This window comes from Megascapheus bottae, chromosome 29 (assembly GCF_031878675.1).
Source record: "Megascapheus bottae isolate mThoBot1 chromosome 29, mThoBot2.hap1, whole genome shotgun sequence".
Classification (NCBI taxonomy): Eukaryota; Metazoa; Chordata; class Mammalia; order Rodentia; family Geomyidae; genus Megascapheus; species Megascapheus bottae.
The window spans coordinates 11,499,295-11,522,912 of record NC_143537.1 but is presented as its reverse complement, the minus strand read 5'-3'; the positions used below and the strand labels follow the sequence as shown (position 1 = coordinate 11,522,912).

At 41.9% G+C, this 23,618-nt stretch overlaps 1 protein-coding gene across 1 annotated transcript; it reads left to right on the top strand.

Moving 5' to 3' along the window:
* Window positions 1–1,018: 1,018 nt before the first annotated feature.
* LOC150044752 (zinc finger protein 717-like) lies at window positions 1,019–22,484 on the top strand. Its single transcript, XM_090321154.1, has 9 exons — window positions 1,019–1,305; window positions 1,557–1,612; window positions 2,028–2,044; window positions 7,342–7,432; window positions 10,194–10,252; window positions 14,669–14,795; window positions 15,650–15,739; window positions 16,971–17,732; window positions 22,423–22,484. Exons 1-9 carry the CDS (start codon window positions 1,019–1,021, stop codon window positions 22,482–22,484), a joined length of 1,551 nt encoding a protein of 516 aa, XP_090177280.1.
* The last annotated feature ends 1,134 nt before the right edge of the window (window positions 22,485–23,618 follow it).

The following is a 23,618-nucleotide window of genomic DNA, read 5'->3' as shown; positions in this document are numbered from 1 at the left end:
TTGAAATGAAATGAAGAGGGCATGCACCTAGGCTGAGTTAAAGCCTCATGACCCACAAAAAAAAAAAAAGAGGGTAATTTCACAGAGTGCATATGTCCCACTAACTTCAATTCTCAGAAAGAAGGTCTTATGTGAAATAATACTTCTTAGAGCACATCGTCCCAAATGGAGAACACTAGCTAAACCATCAGGATATGTACCACCTACAAATCATAAAACCTTCGGCAGAATACAGGACCTGAATGTTTCTAATTTTTCTTAAAAGGACAAAGATCCCCAACCAACACTTCCCAGCAAGAACCAATATATAGGAGCTAGGATCATTAAGTCCATAGATGGGATATTTGGGATTAAATTTGAGAGATCATGTACTAGAAATGACTGTGGGAGTAGCCAGAATAAATTAGTGAGAATGGGATTAGGGATTAGTACCTAGACAGATACTTCCATTTGTCTCCTAGCTTATTCCTCGGCCCAGCTCCTCTCCCCTCCTGAAAGTTGGTCTAAACCTTCCCAAATCACCAAGTGACTGAATGTTGGAAGAAAGACTACCACGTCCATTTTGTGCTCTGCAGAAGTAGAACCAATGATTCCTTAAGGGAAGGAGAGCTAAAACCGGCTTCCTCTTCCTGTGCTTTTCTCCTCTGCTCTGTACGGCTTGTCAGAGTGGGTGAAGTCTGTCCTTTAGGAGGGAGACTCCTGGTTACAGGGTGTCTTTCAAACATCTCTAGGCTCCATTCCTAAAACCACAGCACCAGCACACACTACTCCAATATCCCATGAACAATGACTCCAGACACAAGGACGTGTGCACACCTGCGTGAACTCAAGCCAGGCCAGCTAAGAAGGCCAACAAAGCAGGAGCAGAGCAAACATGTCTTGAGAAACAACACAGAACCCCAATCCCAGCTCACTGTCCTAAGACCTTCCACAATTCCACCACAGTCATGCCCTGGCTCGTCCTCCAGCTGGGCACAGTGATAACATCCCATGGCTGACACAGCACTCTCTCTCAGTCATGGAGGGAAATGCACAGCTCCTGCTTCTCCTGCTCTGCAGGGCCCAGCTTGCTCTCCCGGCGTCCAGAGCCAGTTTCTGGCACCTGGAGGAGACCCGAGAGCTGATGGCAGCGACACTCATGAACCCCGAGTGGAGGAACACGTGGAGGTCGACTCTGCTCCCGTGCCCCAGCCCCGGCTCCCCACCTGACATCGGCTCCACACCTGACATGGGCTCCACACCTGAGATGCCTTCAATGTACAGCTGGGCGCCTGCCTCGGGGGACTCCAACCTACAGAACGCAGAGTTAGTGTTCGCAGTGCTCCCAGCAGCAAGGGAAAAAGGCAGAGGCAGGGATTTTCAAAGGGCAAACACTAAGTTGTAGGCAGGGATGCGCAAGCGCAAGAAGATCTTCCGCCTTCCCACCCCGCCCCAAAACAAACTTCCTCCACTACCAAGGGCTCTGCTCTGTGGTAAAACTACAACTCCCACAATGCACGGCGGTACCTTGGCGGAAGTGGGCTCCTTTCAGAGGTTCCACCACTGTCAGAACCTAGGTCCCAGGTGTGGCTGGATGTACTGGAAAGTTTCTCTTCCCCGTCGGAGAGCCGAGGTGAGTTTCTTCTTCAAATTACTGTTTGCCTCGAAAATATTGTAAGACCAAGCAGAAAATGGAAACGTATGGGGAGCACTGGATAAGTTGGCTTTTAATTCTGTCTTTGTAGTTGTTAGTTGAGAGTCTTGAACTCTGGGCCTGGGCGTTGTCCCTGAGCTCTTCAGCTCCAGGCTACCGCCCAGCCCTTGGTGCCATGGCGCCACTTCTGGTGTTCTGGAGGTTAATTGGACATGATAGCCTCAAGGATTTCAATGGCCAGGCTGGCTTTGAACCGCAGTCCTCAGATCTCAGCCTCCTGGGATTTTAGGATTACAGGCTGAGCCACTGGGCCCGGCTTTGACTTTTTAATTCCTAGATGTAATCATGGCATTGAGGTTATGAGACCACATTGGTTTTGATTTTCTTTTCACAGATTCATTCTGCTGCAGGGTAAAGTATGTCTCTGTTTCCCCTTCAAGTTTGGGGTATCTTCCCTGTCATTTTGAAAAGATATCTGTAGGCCCTAAACTAATTCCTGGATAATTTTGCACTGCTCTAATGTTCACACTGGAATAAAATAGCTGGATTGTTATTGTAAGAACCCAGTTTTAGATGTAGTTTCTTTGGTGTGTGTTTGGTTTTCTTGTTGCTGTTTTTTAGACCCTCAGCCTTTTCCCCAAATTGGGGGTTGTGGCCACCCCCGGTTCTGAAACTGCAAATGTTAGTTCTGTGAACCAGCTTGTTTGCAGATGGGATCAGGGAATGTGGGATCCCCCCCCTCCGCCCTCCTTTCCAGTAAGACCTAGCCAAATATAAGAGCTGTGTGAGTTGTGGGTAATTCCCCCCACAAGGTCCTGGCAGAATGTGAAAGATCCAGCATGGAGAAATTGTGTTGAAATCATGATGTGAGCCTAGAAATGGGGCTGGGGAGAAGCTAAGGAGCATGGCCTAGGGCCACTTGACCTTGGCTGTGGAGGAAAGAGGAAGTCTCTTAATAGAGATTTAAGTTAAAAATCAGTCACATGTTGAGTTTCTTGTACCAGTCCCCATCGGTTCTCCTGGAAGGGAAGGTCATGGGAGGAGATGACTGGTAATCACTTTGCCATGCATTCTGCCTGCTTAGGTAAGTGGTAACCCTCACCATGATAGGTTCATTTTGAATGCTTGCATCGCAGTCATTGGCTGCCTTGACGATGAAGTAGAGTCAAACTATTGGCCAGCTACTTGGGGTGGGACTATGTGAATCTCTGTGTTTTCTCACTGGTGCAATCCAGGACCAGTGAGAGAGGCGCATGCGTTTTTGGTTTAACGTTATTGGCTACCATTCGCTCCTGTCTCTCTGTGAGTCAATCCCCTTGCCCCATGCTGGAGGGCACCACATTTCTATTTGACTAGTCAGGTGCCATCCCCTGGTAAGAAAGGACCCTTGCCCTTTTTTGGAGTCCGAGACAGGTTGTGGGTTTTTTTTAATTGTTATTATTTTATTTTTTTGTTGGTCATGGGGTTGAACTCTGGGTCTGGGCAGTGTCCCTGAGCTCTTCAGCTCAATGGTAGCACCCTGCCTTTTGAGCCTCAGCGCCACTTCCTATTTTCTAGAGGTTAATTGGAGATGAGTCTCGGGTCCTTTTGTGCCCCGGCTGGCTTTGAACCTTGATCCTCACATCTCAGCCTCCTGAGGAGCTTGGATGACAGGCATAAGCCACCGTGCCCGGCCTGTCTATGAAACATTAAGGTTATTTTGGTTATTTCTCAATTTTGCCTTTCTTTTTAAGTCCCCACCCCTCCCTCTTTGCTTTTAGCCCTGAGGCTTGAACTCAGAGCTTGGGTACAGTCCATTAGCATTTCTGTGCTTTACTTGCCTTTCCTATAATAATGATGTTATAAGAGAATTAGATTATCCCAATATAGAGAAGCCACAATTTAGGAAATTATATCTAGGGTCTTTATTAAAAAGCAGGCTGCTGGGCTGGGAGTTTGGCCTAGTGGTAGAGTGTTTGCCTAGCATGCACGAAGACCATGATACGATTCCTTAGTACCACATACATAGAAAAAAGCCGGAAGTGTAATCCTAGCTACTCTGGAGGCTGAGATTTTAGGATTAAAGTTCAAAGGCAGGCCTGGCACAAAAGCACCTGAGACTCTTATCCCAGTTAACCACTAGAAAATGGGAAGTAGAGCTTCTCTCAAAGATAGGGCAGTACCCTGGAGGTGAACAGCTCAGGAACAGTGTCCAGTCCCAGTTCAAGCCCCATGACCCACCAAAAACAAAAAAAGGAAAGAAAAGAATTTCTTCCCTTGTTCTTTCTTTCCTCACCTAACAAATTCCATCATGTTCAAAATGATAATGGCAAAATTGTATCTAGTGATGCTAGGTTATAGACAGGAGAAATGTACAACAGAAAACTGATAAGGGAGAACAGAGGAATTAGGCCTCCTCTCTGTGGGACATCTGTACTCAGTAAGTTTATAGATTAATTGCTGGGGAAAACATTGAAAAACTAAATCAGCAGAAGTTTTATGTGAAAAGAAGAAAGACGGGGCCGGGAGTTTGGCCTAGTGGTTAAAGTGCTTGCTAGCATGCATGAAGACCCGGGTTCGATTCCTCGGCACCACATACATAGAAAAAAGCCGGAAGTGGTGCTGAGGCTCAAGTGGTAGAGCTCTAGCCTTGAGAAAGTCCAAGGACAGTGCTCAGGCCCTGAGCTCAAGCCCAGGACTGGCAAAAAAAAAAAAAGAAAAAAGAAAAAGAAAAGAAGAAAGACGCCAGGTGCCAGTGAATCTTGCCTGTATTCCAAGTTACTCAGAGACTGAGATTTGAGGGTTTCCATTCAAAGTCAGCCCAGGCAGAAAAGTGAAGGCCATGAGACACTTGTAGACAATGTCATACTCAGAAAAATCCACAAGTGGTACTGTAACTCAAGTGGTACAGTGCTTGCCTTGAGTGAGAGAAGCTCAGGGACACTGCTCCTGCCCAGAGTTCAAACTAAAGTCCAAACCAAGACAAAATAAAGACAAGAGAAGTAGTACAGGCTGGAGTATAGTATCTAATTTCCATGTACAAATCGGGGTTCAATCCCCAAATGTGACAAGGAAGGTCAGAAATGCAATAACATGAAGTATTAAGTTACAAGTAGATATGGAAAAATGGGGATGAGTGAAAGGAAAAAAAGAAGAAACAAGGAACAAAATTAAAATTCTTTTTGTGGTGGGGAGGGGTTGAGATTTGAACTGGGAGCTCTCTGAGCTTTTTCACTCAAGGCAAGCATTCTAACAACTTGAGCCACTGCACCACTTCCATTTTTCTGGTGGTTAATGGACAATTAGAGTCACAGGAACTTTCCTGCCCAGCCAGGCTGGCTTCAAACTTCAGTCTTCAGATCTCAGCCTTGTGTGTTACCAGCATTACAGGTGTGAGCCAGTGGAACCTAACTAAAGATCAGTTTTCTATATAATCACTATTAAACTAGCTATATCAGTAATCACTTTTAAACAAATAGCATTGTTAACTAGGACAGCAAAAGGCATCTTTGAAAATTTCAAGTTCATGTTGTTAAGCATTATCACTATAATGTTTGTATATTAACAAGGCCATTTTCTTTTCTTTCCTTTTTGTCACTTATGGGGCTTGAACTCTCAGCCTGGGTGCTGTCCCAGGTGAAAGCTGGTATTCTACAGCTTGAGTCACCATGTCACCTCCAGTTCCTCCAGTTTCCTGGTGGTTAATTGGAGATAAGTGTCTCAGGGCTTTACTACTCAGGTTGGCTTTGATGTGCAAAGCCCAGATCTCAGCCTCTTGTATGGCTAAGATTACACGTGTGAAATACCGGCACCCAGCATCACTTTCTTTTCTTATGATGTTTAGAGAAGTAAAGTTTCAAACTCTGTGCCTCACACATGCAGAACTTGTATTTCCCCACTGAGACAAAATCCCCCATCTCTGGAAGTAGACAAGTATTTTTCTAATACGGTTAAGCTTATAGCTTGAATTCAGGGCTTAGCAGTGCTGTGGCAGACCTTTTCGGATCAAAGCTAGTGCTCTACCTCTTGAGCCACAGCTGAATTTCTAGCTTTTTTTTGGGGGGGGGGTAAGCAACGAGATAAGAGTCTCACCGACTTTACTGACTGAGCTGACTTGAAACAATGATCCTCACATTTCAGCATCTGTCTGGCTGAATGTGCACACACAAAAAATAACCTTGAACAATGAAAAGTACATTACACAGCTAGTCTTGAAAGCACCCCATTTGCTTTTTGTTTTGTTTTGTTTTTTTGGGTTGTGGGGCTTGAACTTGGCCTGGGCACTTTCCCTGAGCTCTTCAGCTCAAGGCTACTGCCCTACCCTTGAGAAGAGTCAGGTCCTTTTGTGCCCAGGCTGATTTTGAACCTTGATCCTCAGATCTCAGTCTCTGGAGTAGCTAGGATTACAGGTGTGAGCCACCACTCCCTGCAGCACCCTAGTTATTCATTTGTTTTTGTTTTTGAGGGGGCGGTTCATGGGGCTTCAGCTCTGGGCTAGGGCACTGTCCCAGAGTTCTTCAGCTCAAGACTACCACCCTACCCTGGAGCCTCAGCCCCACTTCCCATTTTCTAGTGATTAACTGGAGATAAGACTCTTTGGGCTTTGTAGAGCCCAGCTGGCTTTGAATCCTTATGGTCAGATCTCAGCCTCCTGAGTAAGTAGGATTACTGGTGTGAGCCAGCTTGGTGAGCTTAGCATCAAACCTAGAAAGTTGTTTGTTTTTTTTTTTAATCTGATCCTTATCTACTTGCTTCCAGGGAGTTTACTTTTACAGAAAGAATTATTCTTTATGTTATTATAAATGGTCTCAGGTTGAAATCTATATGTCCAAATATGCTCTACAATCTCCATTTTCATGAGGAATGGCTCAGTTCCACAAAAAAAAAAAAAAAAGAAAATGCATAAAGAACCCAGACACTGGAGGAGTGATATATCAGGCATGGAATGTTCCTACCCAATCCTTAACAATCAGGTTGTATGGAAGAGATCATCAAAAAATCCCAATAAAACCTTCAGAGAAGCATAGGATCTCACATATGAGGGAGGGAGAGAAAAGGTTTATTCCACAGCCTAATGGTAAGGTCTAGGAAGACAAGACTGGAGTTACTGAGAGGGACCCCGGATATGTTTTTCACGTAGGGAGGGGGGGGGAAGATATTCAAACATTTAAGGCAAAAACCACAGACATAATTTAGATTCAGCAGAATGTATGTGTTGAATATGAAGACAAAAAGGTGGGGCTGGGAGTTTGGCCTAGTGGTAGGGTGCTTGTTCAGCATGCACGAAGGCCCGGGTTCGATTCCAGGGTACCACATACATAGAAAAAGCAGAAGAGATGCTGAAGCTCAAGGTATTCGTAAGGGCAATGACACTATTAGAACTAAGAATTTAAGAAAACAATTGATCTAAATCCCCCAGTACATTTCCATTTTCTGGTTGGTTTTGTTTACAATGTTTCAGGAGGCAAACAGTGTTTTTCAAGAAGAAAGTCGCCTTAGCTTCTGCGGCTGGGAGGGGAGTGTCACCATGCACCCACACATTCGAGGGACCCCTGACATAATCCCACTTCTTCCAGCGTGGCCCAGCGCATTGTGGGAATTGTAGTCTGTTGGGGGGGCACAGAGCCTTTGAACGCATGGGGTTTCCTGCACATGCGCCTTCCTGCCCAATGGTCAAGTAAGTTGTGGCTGGTGCTGATGCAAGAGCTCTGAAGGTTTGCATTCCACAGGTCAGCGCCCGGGTGCAGTCGTCCAGCCTCACCTCCGTGGACGTTGGGAGCTGTAACTTGAAGGGATCCCAGGCTGTGGGTCCGGTATCAGGTATGAGCTGTGAGCTGGGCACAGGGCCCGAGTCTACCCTCCCCACGTGTTCCTCCGGTCGGGGGTTGAGGTCATGTTTGGAGTTCTTGAGTTTGTGCTGCCATTGGCCCAGGTGCCTCCAGATGCCAGAAACTGCGAAGGTCTGAGAGCAGATTGGGTGGGGAGCTGTGCTAGTTGTATTCCATGACTGAAAGATTCTGCTGGTAATCCGTGTGACTCTTATTCATTTTTCCCACTTTTTAAGATAAGCACAACAAGGTGTGGTGGCTCACCCCTGTCATCTTAGCTACTCAAGAGGCTGAGATCTGAGGATCAAGGTTCAAAGCCTGCCTGGGCACAAAAGGACCTGAGACTCTTATCTCCAAGTAACCTCTAGAAAACCGGGAATTGGGACTTGGCTTAAAGGTAGGATGGTAGTCCTGAACTGAAGAGCTCAGGGACAGCGCCCAGACCAGAGTTCAAGCCCCACGACCCACAAAAAAAAAAAAAGAACAGTAACAATTCCAGTGAAACTGTGAAGTGTGTGCCTGCCTTAGTCTTCCTACATTGCAGTTGTATTTTGGGGTTCTGTGTTGACAGTCTCAGAAATGTTTTTACTCGGCTTCTGCCTAGCTAGCTTTCTGAGCACTCCTGACTCTGGCATTCACACGTCTAGACGCAGTTCTTCGTTGGATTTTGCTGTCGTGTGTGCTGATCCTGTATTTTTACAAATGAAGCCTAGCAATGTTTGAAGGAGGTCAACCTATGAATAGAAATCTCCCTCATAAAAGGACAAAACTTGTCAACTCTGACAAGCCCTAAAAAGCAGAAGCAGAAAAGCACTGGAAGGAGATGGTTTTAGCTTTCCTTGCCTTAAGCAATACTTGGTTCTACTTCCCAGAGCACAACATTCACACGGTATTCCATCCTCTAACACCCTCATAAGCCAGAGCCCGGTTATCTGAGGGGAGAGAATCCTATGGTTTGAACGTAAAGGATAACTACAAGTGAAAATATCTGCCTTTGTACTTACAGCACAGTCTCTTTCTGGTGTCATTTCTAAGAGGAGATCTCTCAAACTTATCCCACCTGTCCCATCAGTGGATCTGCTAATGCTAACTCTTAACATGCTGCTAATTTAAGAAGTGTTGGTCAGGGATCTTTGGTCTTTGTGTGTTGTTTTTGTTGGTCTTGAGACTTCCACACTAGGCCTGGGCATTGTCTCTGAGCACTTGAGCTCAAGGCTATGCCTTATCCTGTGAGCCACAGCCCTACATCCCATTTTTCTAGTGATTAATTGGAGATAAGAGTCTTACAGTCTTTAGTACCCAGGCTGACTTTGAACTACGATCCTCAGATCTCAGCCTCCAGAGTAACTAGGATTACAGGTGTGCTGCCTTATCCAGCTTAGGGATCTTTAGTCTTACAAGAAAAATCACAGAGGAAAACTGACTATGAGCTTCTTTTGCTCAAGGCTAATGTTCTACCACTGAAACCACGTCTTTACATCCAGGTATTCACTAGAAAAGGGAAAGTTGGGCTGAGGCTCAAAGCCTTGAGCTCAGAGACAGCACCCAGGCCCAGAGTTCAAGCCCCAGGATCATTGCCTCCCCCCCCCAAAAAAAATCTTAAAATAGAAAACTTTAATTTTTTTTTAACCAGTTCTGAATCTAATCTTCTGGTTCTTTGGCTGAGCACAGTTGATTGAGACTGACCTATGATCAGTATTTTTTTTTTTCTTTGCCAGTCCTGGACCTTGAACTCAGGACCTAGGCACTGTCCTTGGGCTTTCTCAAAGCTAGCAGTCTACCACTTGAGCCACAGCAGCATTTCTGCCTTTTTCTATGTATGTGGGACCGAGGAATTGATCCCTGGTCTTCTTGCATGCTAGGCAAGCACTCTACTACTAGGCCAAAACTCCAGGTCCCTACGACCAGTATTTTATGACCAGTTGCATCTTATTAGGCCTTGTATATTCACGGCCTAGGTTCTTCATTTGACTGCTTAGGAAAATGAGCATTAGGGACTTGTCAGACCTATATTTGCATCATCTTTACTGATGTTGCTTTGGACAAAGCAGGGTAAGTGGCAAGTTGCAAGTCATTGCACAAGGATGCTCTGAGTATTTGGTTACAAGGAAATATGCCATTTGATAACCATTATTGAGATGTATACATTATTGAGATGTATACACATGTATACATTTTTCCTATATAACTTTGGATGAAAAATACTGTTATATGTATGTCAAAGGTAATGAAATATGGAAATGATGAGGTAGAGGATAAATGCTAATGGAGTCCTAGGATAACTGCATTAGTAGAAAAATAGTTCATACATCCCTAATTGTATTTTAGTAATGACTAGTTTTAGTGAAGATGTGATATATTTTGTTGGTTTTAATTATTCAATTGTTTTTGTAAGAACACTCATTTTTTTCTATTCAACACTACTTTATTGAACATCTCTTATATGCCAGACAATTCAAAGATAAGAAATACTCTGCTTTAGAAGCTCATCAGACAACTAATTAAAATAATGATATCTACTCACAATTATGAAAGTCCACTTCATATGGACATAATCCTTAATCTAGAAAGTAAGGGACTATGGATTTGTCTTTGGTGGAGAGTTTACTGCTCTACTTAAAACATAAAAGATTCTTCTCCCATGAGAAAGTTTTATTCTTTCCCAGCACATATATAAGGTTTTAGTAGGAAAAATCTAGGGCAAAAATCACACAAGTTCTTTTCTGAATAACCTCCTTTGCCTTCTCTCCCAGACATGCTTCCAGATTCTTCTGTTAATTGCCAACAGCAAGAAAGAATGAATGGATCTCTGGTGAGTTGCCTTTTATTTCTCACTTTGTTTTACATTCCATTTTATGAACCTAATGGTGTCCAAGCCTTAAAAACAGGAAAGCAGATTCAGCTTCAGGATCATGTTCATAAATCCAAGAAAGATGGCTTTAGGTTTAGTGGATTATAAAATGCTACATTCTGTCTCAGTAGAGTGCAGATTTTCTTCAGTTTGACTACTAGTTTTTTCTGTAATTACACTTATGACGTGATTCATTTAAACCAAGGTGGTGACTTCTCACGGAAGGAGAAAGTTTGCTAGCAACTGATCAGAGATCACTTCTCGTGAACAGCATTAAACTGTCTTAATAAAGTTTTACTAGAGTTGCTGAAATAGTGTGAACTCACACACACCTTGGAATGTTGTAGAGAACTGGGTACATAAATGTGTTCCTGTTCTTGGGCTGATTTATGGTCTTTGTTTTAATTGAAACCTAGATTGTATTTCATTATATAGTCTATGGTATTTTGAGAAATCTTTTTTTTTTCCCTCCTATGGTATCTTTACAAAATTTTTGCCCCTACATTTTCTGTCTTGATTGTCTGTTTCCTGTTTACTGGATTTGTCCCTTCTTTCTCTATGTATCATTTTTTCTCTCTTCTCTTTCAGTTCCTTTTCCCTCCGTATTATTTGGAAACTAGTTTTTTTCTTACTGATCAATTTTCCTTTCTTGACATGGCTGTTCGAATTGACATTTTTCTTTTTCCCACCTGTCCATTCCTGTCTCTACAAGTTAAGCCACAGCACCACTTCCGGCTTTTTCCGTGTGTGTAGTACCAAGGAATTGAACCTGGGTCTTCATGCATGGTAAGCAAGCACTCTACCACTAGACCAAACTCCCAGAGCCCTCTTTGCCTTCTTTTCCCTGCCCCTTTGCTCCTTTTTTCTTCCCCTCTCCACTCATTTTCTTTTCACTTTCTGTCTGAGATGAGAACTTGCTGTGTTGCCACAATTGGTGTCTAAATTAGAAACTCATGGGCTATACCTACCTCAGCCTTAACCATGACTTTCTTATGCTAGTACCAGGTAATTGGATACCAAAATAAAACAAGATTCTTGTTACTGTTTTAGAATATTCAGTCTGATCTAACTGTGGTAACTTTTCTTCCCTAAGCAAATAGTTGAGGCAGCACAAGGAATTGATTTAGAATTAATACATTTTATTGTAGAGATGGTGTACAGAGAGATTACAATAACATGAGTCCGGTAATGAGTACTTGTCTTTTTGCCCACTGTCTTCCCTTTCCTCCCTCTCTCCTTCTTTCCTACTCCCAACTCTGTCTACGAACAGCTGTAGTGTAGTTGACTTTGATCAGAGTCCATTGAGCTTCAGTGCTTTCCTCAACTTCAGTGGCTAGTTGTATTTCTCATTGCTGATATTCACTTATGGTATCTCTATTTATTTTTCTTCCTCTATACTTAGCCTATGTCTCTTTGGATACCTTATTGTATTTTCTCTCCAAGTCAGGCAGTGCTTTATGTACTTACTATATCTATACTATAATATAAATGTGGTCTCATTTTGATAGCCGTTTTACTATTACCTGTTTGTCAAATCTGATCATTATTCTTTTTTTTTTTTTCTTTTGATCAGTCCTAGGGCTTGAACTCTAGGCCTGGGTGCTGTCCCTGAGCTCTTCAGTCACAGCCCTACCCCTTGAGCCACAGCACCACTTCTGGTTTTCTAGTGGTTAATTGGAGATAAGAGTCTCAGGGACTTTAGTACCCAGGCTGGCTTTGAATCACAGTCCTCAGATCTCAGCCTCCTGAGTAGCTAGGATTACAAGCATGAGCCACTGCACCCAGCTTGATAATTATTTCTTATTTTGCTTCCCTGTAATTTGCACACATCCTTTCATACCCTGTAAATCACCTGTAATATAACCTGCAGGCATTCATGTATACACTATATCACCTAGCATACCTAATACAATGTACCTAGTGCAAATATAAATAGTTGATATGCTGCATTGTTCATGGGTTGTTTTTGTTCAAAGATGACTTCAGAAGAAGTAAAATGTGCAGAAAATTTGTTGTTGTACTATAGAACTGCAAGAAAATAAATTTCCGGTATGATTACTTATTATGGCAGTCATAGGAAATTAACATGCAGGATGTACTTCGCAGGATTACTAGGTACTCTAAGAGTTTAAATTTTCTCAGAGTTCCAGAATATGACAACATATAATACAGTTTCGTTTCAATAGAATAATGCTGTTTATAACCTAAATCTGTTGCCTTTTTAATTATTCTGGTAGAATTAACTCCTTGAACTGAGGCCATCAGATTTGCCAAGCAAGTCTAATGCTAATTGAGTCACATACTTTATTTTATAGCACTCATGTATTTCTGTATTGAAACCTCATGCATTATGAGTCATGAATATGGTGCTATAAGTTTTCCTTCCACAAAGTAATTGCAGAGAGATTACACTATATGTTCTATCCCTTCATTTGTATTTATGTAGACGTTTACCCCTTTAATGGCCTTGTCATATTTGTATATCTCTCTTGGCATCTTTTTTATCCTCTTGAAGCAGGATAATTCCTTGTTATACTCTTAAAATGCAGATGTGTTATGAATGAATTACCTTTTCAAAATCTGTATTTTTTTTTTTTTTTGCCAGTCCTGGGCTTGAGCTCAGGGCCTGAGCACTGTCCTTGGACTTTCTCAAGGCAAGAGCTCTACCACTTGAGCCTCAGCACCACTTCTGGCTTTTTGCTATATATGTGGTACCGAAGAGTAGAACCCGGGTCTTTGTGCATGCTAGGTAAGCACTCTACCATTAGGCCAAACCCCCAGCCCGAAAATCTGTATTTTTAAAAGAATTCACCTGGCCAATAGATTGTGAATTGAAGTTCACTTTCTTTCAACATTTTCCAGATATATTTCCTTTCTGGGTCTTAAGTCAGTATTCACCTTTAGTATTGTTAAACATGGCTGGATTAGAGAGATTGTAGGCTATTCTTCATTTGTCATGGGGTTCAATGTGGGAGTCAAAAAAAATCTTTCCTTTTAGTCTCTGCACAACAAATTACTACTCTGTGTCATTCCATTTTTAATTTTTCTTTTTGGTTGTGAGGATTAAACTCTGGGCCTGGGTGCTGTCTCTGAGTTCCTCAGCTCAAGGCGACTGTCCTGCCCATTGAGCCACAGCCCTACCTCCCATTTTCTAGTGGTTAAGTGGAGATAAGAGTCTCCCATTCGTTAGTGCTTTTAAGCTTGATTCTCAGACCTTAGCCTCCTAAGTAGTTAGGATTACAGGTGTGAGCTACTGTGCCCTGCCCTCTTTATTTTTACTTTCCTCTGCCCTGCTTTGGTGATAATATTTCATATTTTTATCACCTTGAATGTTCCTTCAGCCTCCACCGATTTACCCCCATCCTTCCAGGAAGGCCGATTAAAATGGAAATCTGGTCAAATAACATTGTTTTCTTTCCTACCTATGTTCTGTATTGTAGGAGGTAGGTGATGTTTACAAAAGTTCATGCTTGCAGTTCTTTTTTACTTAGGAAAGAAGTACCCCGGTATCTATGACGACATTTCAATCTTTAGAAAATCAGCAATAAAAATAATTAACACAAGGCTGGGAGTTTGGCCTAGTGGTAGAGTGCTTGCCTAGCATGCATGAAGACCCAAGTTTGAGTCCTTGGTACCACATACACAGAAAAAAAAAAAAGAAAAAAAGCTGGAAGTGGTGCTGAGGCTTTTAGTGGTAGAGCTCTAGCCTTGAGAAAGTGCAAGGACAGGGCTCAGGCCCTGAGCTCAAGCCCAGGACTGGCAAAAAAAAAAAAAAAAATTATTGCAGGATATTTTTATTGGGGGAATTAAATCAAATCTTGTAAGGACCAAGTCAATCATTAACTACTACTTTCTTGAGAACTGTTCCTTTAACATTCACAATGTGTTTTTTTTTTAATTGTTTTACGCACACTGTGTTTTTTATAGATTATTAATGCGATGTATTCCATGTGATGTCCTGAATGTGTTCTGATTGCTTATGAGAGCACTTTTTTTTTTTTTTGCCAGTGCTGGGGCTTGAACTCAGGTCCTGAGCACTGTCCTTGATCTTTTTTGAAACCTAGCGCTCTACCCCTTGAGCCACAGTACCACGTCTGGCTTTTCTGTGTATGTGGGACTGAGCAATCGAACCTGGGTATTAACTCCAGACATGTGCTCTGATTTATCAGGTAAATTTGTATAGTTAGTATAGAGGCACACACTTCCACTTTGATTTTTCTTTCTCCCACTTTATAGATTACACAGCACACTCCAAACTTTTTTCTTTTTCTTTTCTTTTTTTTGTAAGACAAAAGCATACCTCTAAAAGAAGGAAATTCCATAGTTGGTGTTCTCATGATTCCGAGCTAATGACTTGATGGACATGTGCCATTACAGAAGCTGGTGTCATTTGATGATGTAGCTGTGGTGTTCAGCTGGGAGGAGTGGCAGGACCTGGACAATGCTCAGAGGACCCTGTACAGAGATGTAATGCTGGAGACCTACGGCAACCTGGTGTCACTGGGTGAGCAAAAGTCACGTTAACTTGCAAAGTTAGGTGCTTTGTTTTAAGTAGATATATGTGCATTTATGTTCTTTAGGTGTAAGATTCCAGCCCGTGGGAAATGTTTCTTCTAAGAAAAGCTTCAACTTGATTATGTAACTCCTGAGGCAATTTGATTCTCATTCTTCAAGAAGCTAAATCAACAAGTTAGACAAAAGTTCTAAACTGTGGGGCCCGGAGTTTGGCCTAGTGGTAGAGTGCTTGCCTAACATGCACGAAGACCTGGGTTCAATTCCTCGGTACCACATACATAGAAAAAGCCAGAAGTGGTGCTGTTGCTCAAGTGGTAGAGCTCTAGCCTTGAGGAAAACCCAAGGACAGTGCTCAGACCCTGAGTTCAAGCCCCAGGACTGGCCAAAACCAAAAAAGTTCTAGACTGTGCTCTCTTCCCAAACTTGACGTGATTATTGTATGTGGATATATAATATAAAATATAGACTGTATATCACTAGTGGAAGTATGATCTGGAAATCACTAGTTGAAAGTGGGTATTTATAATCCAAACATGGTACTGATTGCAATAGTTCATGTCTACATCCTAGCTTATCAGGCAGCTGAGATCTGAAGGCTTTGCTATGAAGCTAGCAATGTTTTCTTTAAAAAAAAAAAAAAAAAAAAAAGTTCCTATGAGTTTCTCAACTCCAGTTGACCACTACTGGACGCAGACTGGTGGAATGTTAGCCTTGAGCAACAAACCTGGGGGAAAGTCAACTGTGGAGCCAATGCGAAATTGAAAACAATATTTAGGATGTCTGATATCTTACAGCAATGATGAGCTCCCATGAGCAATATTTCTCCACTGTTTCTTCTAACAGGGCAAGGCCTTCCTAAACCTAATTTGATTGTCCAGCTGGAGCAAGGTGCAGAACCAGGAATAAGAGAAGCCTCAGACAAGAACTCCACAGGTGAGTTAAAACATCTTGCCAGAGCCAAGTTCATAAGTTTATCTTGCACTGTACTCAGCAATAGTATTTCCCCCAAGGCCTGTGTGTTGCAGACAAGTAGGTGATTATTAATTATTTTCTTGGCAGTCCTGAGCTTGGGCTCAGGGTCTGAACACTCTCGTTGAGTTTTCTCCAGGCTAGAGCTTCACCTCTTAAGCCACAGCACCACTTCTGGCTTCTGGCTATTTTCTATGTATGTAGTACCAAGGAATCAAACCCAGGTCTTTGTGGATGCTAGGCAAGCATTCCACCACTCAGCCAAACTCCTGGCCCTAGATGATTTTTTTTGTTTTTTATCAAAGACTTGTGAATCATGAGTTCCTATGGAGATATCCTGAATTCTGTTAAAGCTAGCAACTCTCCTTTTTTTTGTTGAAATCATTCTATAAAAAAAAACAGAAGATGAGAAATGTAGAAAATGAACTCTCCTTTTCTTTGAGACTTAGGATTTGTGGGTATGAGGAAATAAGGAATATTCCAGGGCTGCTATCATCTGATTAGGAGAATGGCTTATACTGGAGGACCAAGCAGTTCAGAACAAAAGGCTTTCCTATAAAGAGAGTGATTAACTAGGTGGGAACTGTCTACCTTTGGTTTTCCATGGTTCTGAGGGGTAGGAATGTCACAAAAGGAATGTTGATGAGACTTCCCTCTAAAATAGAGAGAAACACATTTTAAAATTCCCACAGATACCTAAAGTAATTCAGTGAAAGTTTGATTAAGACAAAGAAATGAAAGCAGTTATTAGAGCTATGATCAAACAAAACATTATTTGAAAAAAAAAATGACCCCATGAATACTAAAAGCACATGATAAGTACTCAGTAGTACTGAGTGGTGTGTAGTTAAGTAATTTTTTAAATTGTTTTTATTGTAATTAATAGAAGGGTTATATTAAATTCACCAGATAGAAGGTGTATGTAGTTAAGTAATTTGAGTAAATATTTCCTTTTGTATAAAAAGAAAAAACAGAAGCACTGTAAAACACTTTTATTGTAAAATATAAATACTACTTCCCTAATGCATTAGAAAGAAAGGAAAAGCATATATTTCTCATGAATCAGTTCCTTCTTTGATATGTTTAAATCTCTTAACAGTTAGGATAGGGGAAAAAATGCCTTTACCTTTATATTAATGTATATTTGGATCTTATTTATTTATTTATTTGTCTTTTTTTCTATGACTCCTTTTAGATTTCCAAGATGTGATTAAGACCTATCAGGAATTACTACCTGAGATAGCCGTCACAAATAGTAGCACAGTGGAGGAAAGAGTGAGATTAGTACCAACTTTTAAGTTGAGTTCACAACAGAAGCCAGAGCTGATGAGGAATAATCGGGATTCCTTAGGGCTGAGGACTGACAAGCTCAATGAGTGTCAGAGCATGCTTCTCTCCAGTAAGCCTGATGAGATGCATGCTGCATACAGGCCTGCTGTGTCTCCTGCAGCTGAACAATCCCTCAGATATTCTGAGCATTTCACTCAAAATGATCAAAGTCCAGATGAGCTGCAGTACTTGAAATATGGTGAAGAAGGGAGCGTATTAAACTCAGAAGCCATATCGTTTAGACATAATTGTGTTGATGGGGGAGAGCCCTCTCAAAACCATAATGAATACACAGAAGACTATGATAGGCCTGTTCTCCTTGCCCACGAGATATATCAGGAAGGAAGGAAAACACCTGAAGGTACTGTATGTGGAAGAAGATTGTCCTTAAGACCTACAGTCACTGCACATACAAAAATGTACACAGAGGAGAATCCATATAGTGAATATGAGGATTCTTTAAGTACAAAAATATCCATTACAAAACCTCAGAGCAAATATCAAACACCCACAGAAGAGAAACCCTATGGATATGAAGGACATAGGGAATTTTTCATGCAGAATTCTGCTCTCAATCACCATCCAAGAACTTACACAGGAGGGAAACCTTTTGAATGCAACCAATGTGGCAAGGTTTTCAAACTGAAGTCATACCTCATTTTACATCAGAAAAAACACGCAGGAGGGAAATCTTACCACTGTGACAAGTGTGGAAAATTTTTCAGAAAGAAATCAAACCTCAGTGTGCATCAGAGAATTCACACAGGACAGAAACCTCATGAATGTAACCAGTGTGGAAAGTCTTTCACCCAGAAGGCACACCTTATTTTCCATCAAAGAGCACACACAGGAGAGAAACCATATGAATGTAACAAATGTGGAAAGTCTTTCACCCGGAAAGAATATGTTCAGGTTCATCAGAGAACACACACAAGAGATAAACCCTACAGATGTGAGAAATGTGAGAAGTCCTTCTCCCGAAAGTCAATCCTCAAAACACATACCAGAATTCACACAGGTGAGAAGCCTTATGAATGTAACAAATGTGGAAAGACTTTCAGGAGTAAGTCATATCTCACTATGCATCAGAGAGCACATATAGAAGAGAAACCTTATAAATGTACCATATGTGGGTATTGTTTCAAGCATAAGTTTTCCCTCACTTTGCATCAGAGAATACACACAGGAGAGAAACCTTATGAATGTACCAAATGTGGGAAATCTTTCAGACTTAAGCCTTCTCTCATTTTGCATCAGAGAACACACACAGGAGAAAAACCTTATGAATGCAAGACGTGTGGAAAGGCCTTTACACAGAGTTCATACCTTGGCAGACATAACAGGATTCACACGGGTGAGAAACCCTATAAGTGTAACATATGTGGAAAGTTCTTCTCTCAAAATTCACACCTCAACATACATAAGAGAATTCACACACGTGAGACATGTTAGGAATGTAATAAGTTGGAAAGTCTCACCCGGAGGACACCGAATTTAATCACAGAACCCAACAGGATGGAGGACTTACTAATTTAGCAACTGTGAAGGCTCTCACTAAGAAGGTACAGCTTGGGGTTCATCATTAAATATCCACAGGAAAGAAATCTAATGAATGAAACAAATTCAAGAAGACGTAATTTCTTTGTTTTGCATCAGAAAACACACACAGAAGAGAAGGCTTACACAAATAATAAAAATGTGGAAAGTCTTTCACCTGAAAGGCATACCTTGATGTTCAACAGAGAAATGACTGGAATAGGAGAAAAGAAAACTGGTGAATATAACAAATGCGTAATAACTTTTAATCAGAAATCCATCCTCAGCCAAGTGTGGTATCTCACCCCTGTAATCCTAGCTACTCAGGAGGCTAAGACCTGAGGATCTTGGTTCAAAGCCAGCCTGGGCATTAAAAGTCTTATCTCCAATTAGCCACTAGAAAATGGGAAGTGGCCTAGTGGCTCAAGGGGTAGGGCAATAGCCTTGAGCTGAAGCGCTCAAAAACAGTGCCCTGGCCCCCCCCAAAAAAGAGCAAGAAATTAAACGTAAAGGCATCCAATAAATTCTGTTTTGGATAATTGAGAAACCAGAACCTAGCCATTGAATTTTTATCAATTGTCTTTTCACTCCCTTGTCTATACTCAGTCACTTCCACAGTCCGTAACTCAGAGTCACTGAGGATTCCCCCATCCAAAGCTGTCGTCCCTCCATCACCCAGTGTCCACTCCACTGTCCTGAAGGCACAACTCTCTTAGTCACTGTACACACCTAAAGTTTCTGGATTTCCATGCCTAGCATTCTCTTATGTGGACATCTACACAAAGCATAGGATGATGGATAATTTCTGTTTTATGAAATTCGATTACAGTATTTACCTTTTGTTTGTGTTGGTAGCCTTACACTCAGGGTACTTTCGTCTCCTTTGACTTTCAGGCTCAAGCTTGGCCCTTTAATTCCTGCCACATATTTTATTTTTTGCCAGTCCTGGGGCTTGAACTCAGGGCCTGGGCACTGTCCTTGGACACTTTTTGCTCAAGGCTAGTGCCCTTCCACTTGAGCCAGTGCACCACTTCTGGCTTTTTCTGTGTATATGGTACCAAGGAATAGAACTCAGAGATTCATGCATGCTAGGCGAGCACTCTACCACTAGGCGAAACTCCTGGTCCCTGGAAACGAGGAAAATATTTTTTAAAAAAATGGGTCTCAGGCCGGGAGTTTGGCCTAGTGGTAGAGTGCTTGCTTAGCATGCACAAAGACCCGGGTTCGATTCCTCCATACCACATACGTAGCAAAAAGCCAGAAGTGGTGCTGTGGCTCAAGTGGTAGAGCCCTAGCTTTGAGAAAATCCAGGGACAGTGCTCAGGCCCTGAGCCCAAGCTCAGGACTGGCAAAAAAAAAAAAAATGGTCTCATAGCAGAATCTATAAGAAAAATTGAGTAACAAATGGGTTATGTAACATTTGAAAATAATGATATTGCAGATTTAAAAAAAAAAGATGAGGAATATAGATTAGTTGACATTGGGTAATCCCATGTTCAAAGAAGCAGCTTTCAGAAGCTCCAGAGGAATATATCTCCACATGAACAGCTCTCAAGTCCCATTTCTCAGGGCTTAAGACAGAGAACTGATGATGTCCAAGCTACACAAATGTTAACCTCTTGACCGAGTGACAAGTTGGAACAGAAAGCAAGACATAGATCATTGCGTCACGATAGGAGGTCATCACAGATTGTTCACTAGACAGTTTGCCCTTGACAGTGCTGTTTCAAGAAAATAAATTCCAGAACCATATGCTATGCTAAAATGTCTATATTAAATCATTTAAGAAATGAGAAAAAGTGAACAACATTCGAAATGTACATTCACTAATGGTGAAAATTTCAGTGTGAATTAAGGAAAAATCTGCTGTGTGGGAAAAAAATAGAAATTTGCTTTCTTGATTTGAAATAGCGACCACAAACATTTCTACTTTGGGGCCAGGAGCTTGCCCTAGTGCTTGTCTAGCATACATGAAGACCCAGATTCGATTCCTCAGTACCACATACAAAGTCAGAAGTGGTGTTGTGGCTCAAGTGATAGGGTTCTAGCCTTAAGAAAGCCCAAGGACAGGCGGGGAGTTTGGCCTAGTGGTAGAGTGCTTGCCTAGCATGCATGAAGACCCGGGTTCAATTCCTTGGTACCACACACTTAGAAAAAGCCGGAAGTGGTGCTGAGGTTCAAGGGGTAGAACTCTAGCCTTGAGAAAAATCCAAGGATAGTGCTCAGGCCCTGAGCTTAAGCCCAGGACTGGCCAAAAAAAAAAAAAGAAAGCCCAAGGACAGTGCTCAGGCCCTGAGTTCCAGCACCAGGAACAGCACCCATGCAGTGACTTGTCACTAAAATTGACATATTTTACTGTGAAGTATGGAAATTAATACCAGTTGTATTATGCAAAAATGCACACTTTCAAGGAATTCTCAGACACAATGGTTTCTGGGATAGGGATGTGGAGATATTTGGTTTACCTCTTCCTAGTGATTCCTCTAATTTTTTTTTCACACAACTAGGTGTGATTTTGAAAGCAAGGACAAGGAGTCATGCTTTTGGGACTCCAATGAGTAGGCACTTGTACTGCTCACTGCCTGATCCAAGGCAAGTCAAGATCTCAGTTAGCCACTCAGTTATTTCAATTAGATGTTACTAAAATGAAGTAATTTAATAATCATGTACAGATGTGGGAATAACTCATAATCTTATGGCCTTGCCACTGAATGAGAGTCCTTTCATGAGCCAAGGGTCTACTTTCTTATTCATGAAGAAGTACCTTCCATAAGACCTAACAAATGTGGCTTCATTTCTGAAGACCTCACTAAGGAATGTTGAAATTCTTTTAACAGTGGCCATTCTGTTAAAGCTAGAAAGATGTGGTTTAAAAAAGTCATATCTCAAAGGAAGATTGAGGAATGGTTTAGGGTCATAGCTATCCATTGCATGTGTCATCTAGGAAAACAAAAACAAGAAACCATAATTTTGTATAGAATTTTTTTTTTGCTACCTGGGGCTTGAACTCAGAACCTGAGCATTGTTCTTGGGATTTTTCAAGAGTAGTATTCTACCACTTGAACCACAGCACTACTTCCAGCCTTTTTTGTGTATATGGTACCGAGGAATTGAACACAGGGCTTTGTGCATGTTAACCAGACACTTTACCACTAGTCCACACCCGTGGCCCTTGTATAGTATTCTTAAAAGAAGTCACAAGAGACTCTTCCTAAAACTTAACTGCTCAGCTTCTCTGGTAGCACCTATCAGAATAAGTGCTCCGTAAATTTATTGAGTAGACCAGTTACCAAGAGAAACAGGACAAGCAGTAAGTCATTTGAAATGGTAGGAAATATATCCAAGGACTTGTAAGAGCTTATAAAAGAAACAGGAAGGCTTTAATAGTATTTAATGGATCACAGTGGCTCATGCCTGTAATCCTAGCTAGTCAGGACCTGAGATCTGAGGATCAAGGTTCAAAGCCAGCCCAGGCACAAAAGAACCTGAGACTCTTATCTCCAATTAACCTCTAGAAAATGGGAAGTGGGGCTTGGCTCAGGAGTAGGATGATAGCCTTGAGCTGAACAGCTCAGGGACAGTGCCCAGGTGTAGTTCAAGCCCCATGACTTAAAAAAAATAATTTTATTTATATATATATATAATTTTTAGATAGATAGTATTTAATGGAAGAAATGTGCATCTTGCTTCAACTCAGGCCCACTCTAGGATTACATGAGACCTACAGTCTTTTATTAGTTGGTATCTGGCCTATGTGGGTTCTGATGCTGTCGTCTTTTCAGGCTCTTTTAGGAGGAAGGGAGACAAGACAGACTTCTACAGAGATAAGGACAAACCTCGGTGAATAGATGGGGTGAGTTACCAGCAAAATTAGGGACAATACAACAGCATTCCCTTTTGGGTTCTGGAACTTGCTCTCAGGTCTTGGAAGTACATAACCTCAAATCTGTGATTGGCTCAAGGCGGAATGGTGAGAAATGAAACTCTACCATCCAAAGATGTCAAATCTCAAATAGCATATGTTGACTAGTGTCTAAGAGAAGCAGTCCGTGGGTAGAGTAAGTAGTTATCATACATTTGTTATGCTGTGGCACAAACATCCCCCATACCTGTGAACTATGGACCTTAAAGCTTACAGCTGCTCCTGTTTACGTCCTGCCTACTCCTGGAGGCTACATTTCATGCTAAAAGCCAGGCCTGACTGGCTAGCATGCCATTCCAACAAGACAGCATGACAGCCATCTACCAACTCACCTGCTACTTGGAAACCTTAAGGGAGTTCTTGAAGATCAAGGGACTTGTTCTGTTTCTTGGTTGAGGTCTGCTCTGCACATGCTGAGAGTTAACATGTGGCTCTGTCTTCTAGATATTTAGGCCAGGCTTCCCAATCAACATTTGGGTCCTATGTCCATTCTAGGAGGCAATTCCAGGTCCATTAAAATCAAAGTAATGGGAGTTTGGCCTAGTGGTTAAAGTGCTTGCCTAGCATGCATGAAGACCCGGGTTCGATTCCTCGGTACCACATACATAGAAAAAAGCCGGAAGTAGTGCTGAGGCTCAAGTGGTAGAGCTCTAGCCTTGAGAAAACCCAAGGACAGTGCTCAGGCCCTGAGCTCAAGCCCAGGACTGGCAAAAAAAAAAAAAAAAGAATATAGAACTTTGGCCAGGCATGGTGGCTCACACCTGTAATCCTAGCTACTCAGGATGCTGAGATCTGAGGATCACAGTTCAAAGCCACCTCAGGCATTAAAAAGTCTGTGAGACACTTCTGGCTTTTTCTGTGTATGTGGTACCGAGGAATCGAACCCAGAGCTTCATGTGTGCTAGGCAAGCACTCTACCCCTAGGCCATGCTTTGGGCCTAGGGGTAGAGTGGTACTGAGAATTCAACTCAGGGTCTAGCACTCCTTCACTTCTGTACACTAATGTGCTATATTAGATTTGTAGCCAGGAGCAATAGATAACAGAAACATTTAACG

What these genes read in the sequence shown, in the direction of transcription:
- LOC150044752 (XM_090321154.1), top strand. Translation starts at nt 1,019, where the DNA reads ATGGAGGGAAATGCACAGCTCCTGCTTCTCCTGCTCTGCAGGGCCCAG. An exon ending in GGCTGTGGGTCCGGTATCAG is followed by an intron (nt 7,433 to 10,193) that starts GTATGAGCTGTG and finishes CTTCTCTCCCAG; the next exon opens with ACATGCTTCCAGATTCTTCT. An exon ending in AAAGAATGAATGGATCTCTG is followed by an intron (nt 10,253 to 14,668) that starts GTGAGTTGCCTT and finishes GTGCCATTACAG; the next exon opens with AAGCTGGTGTCATTTGATGA.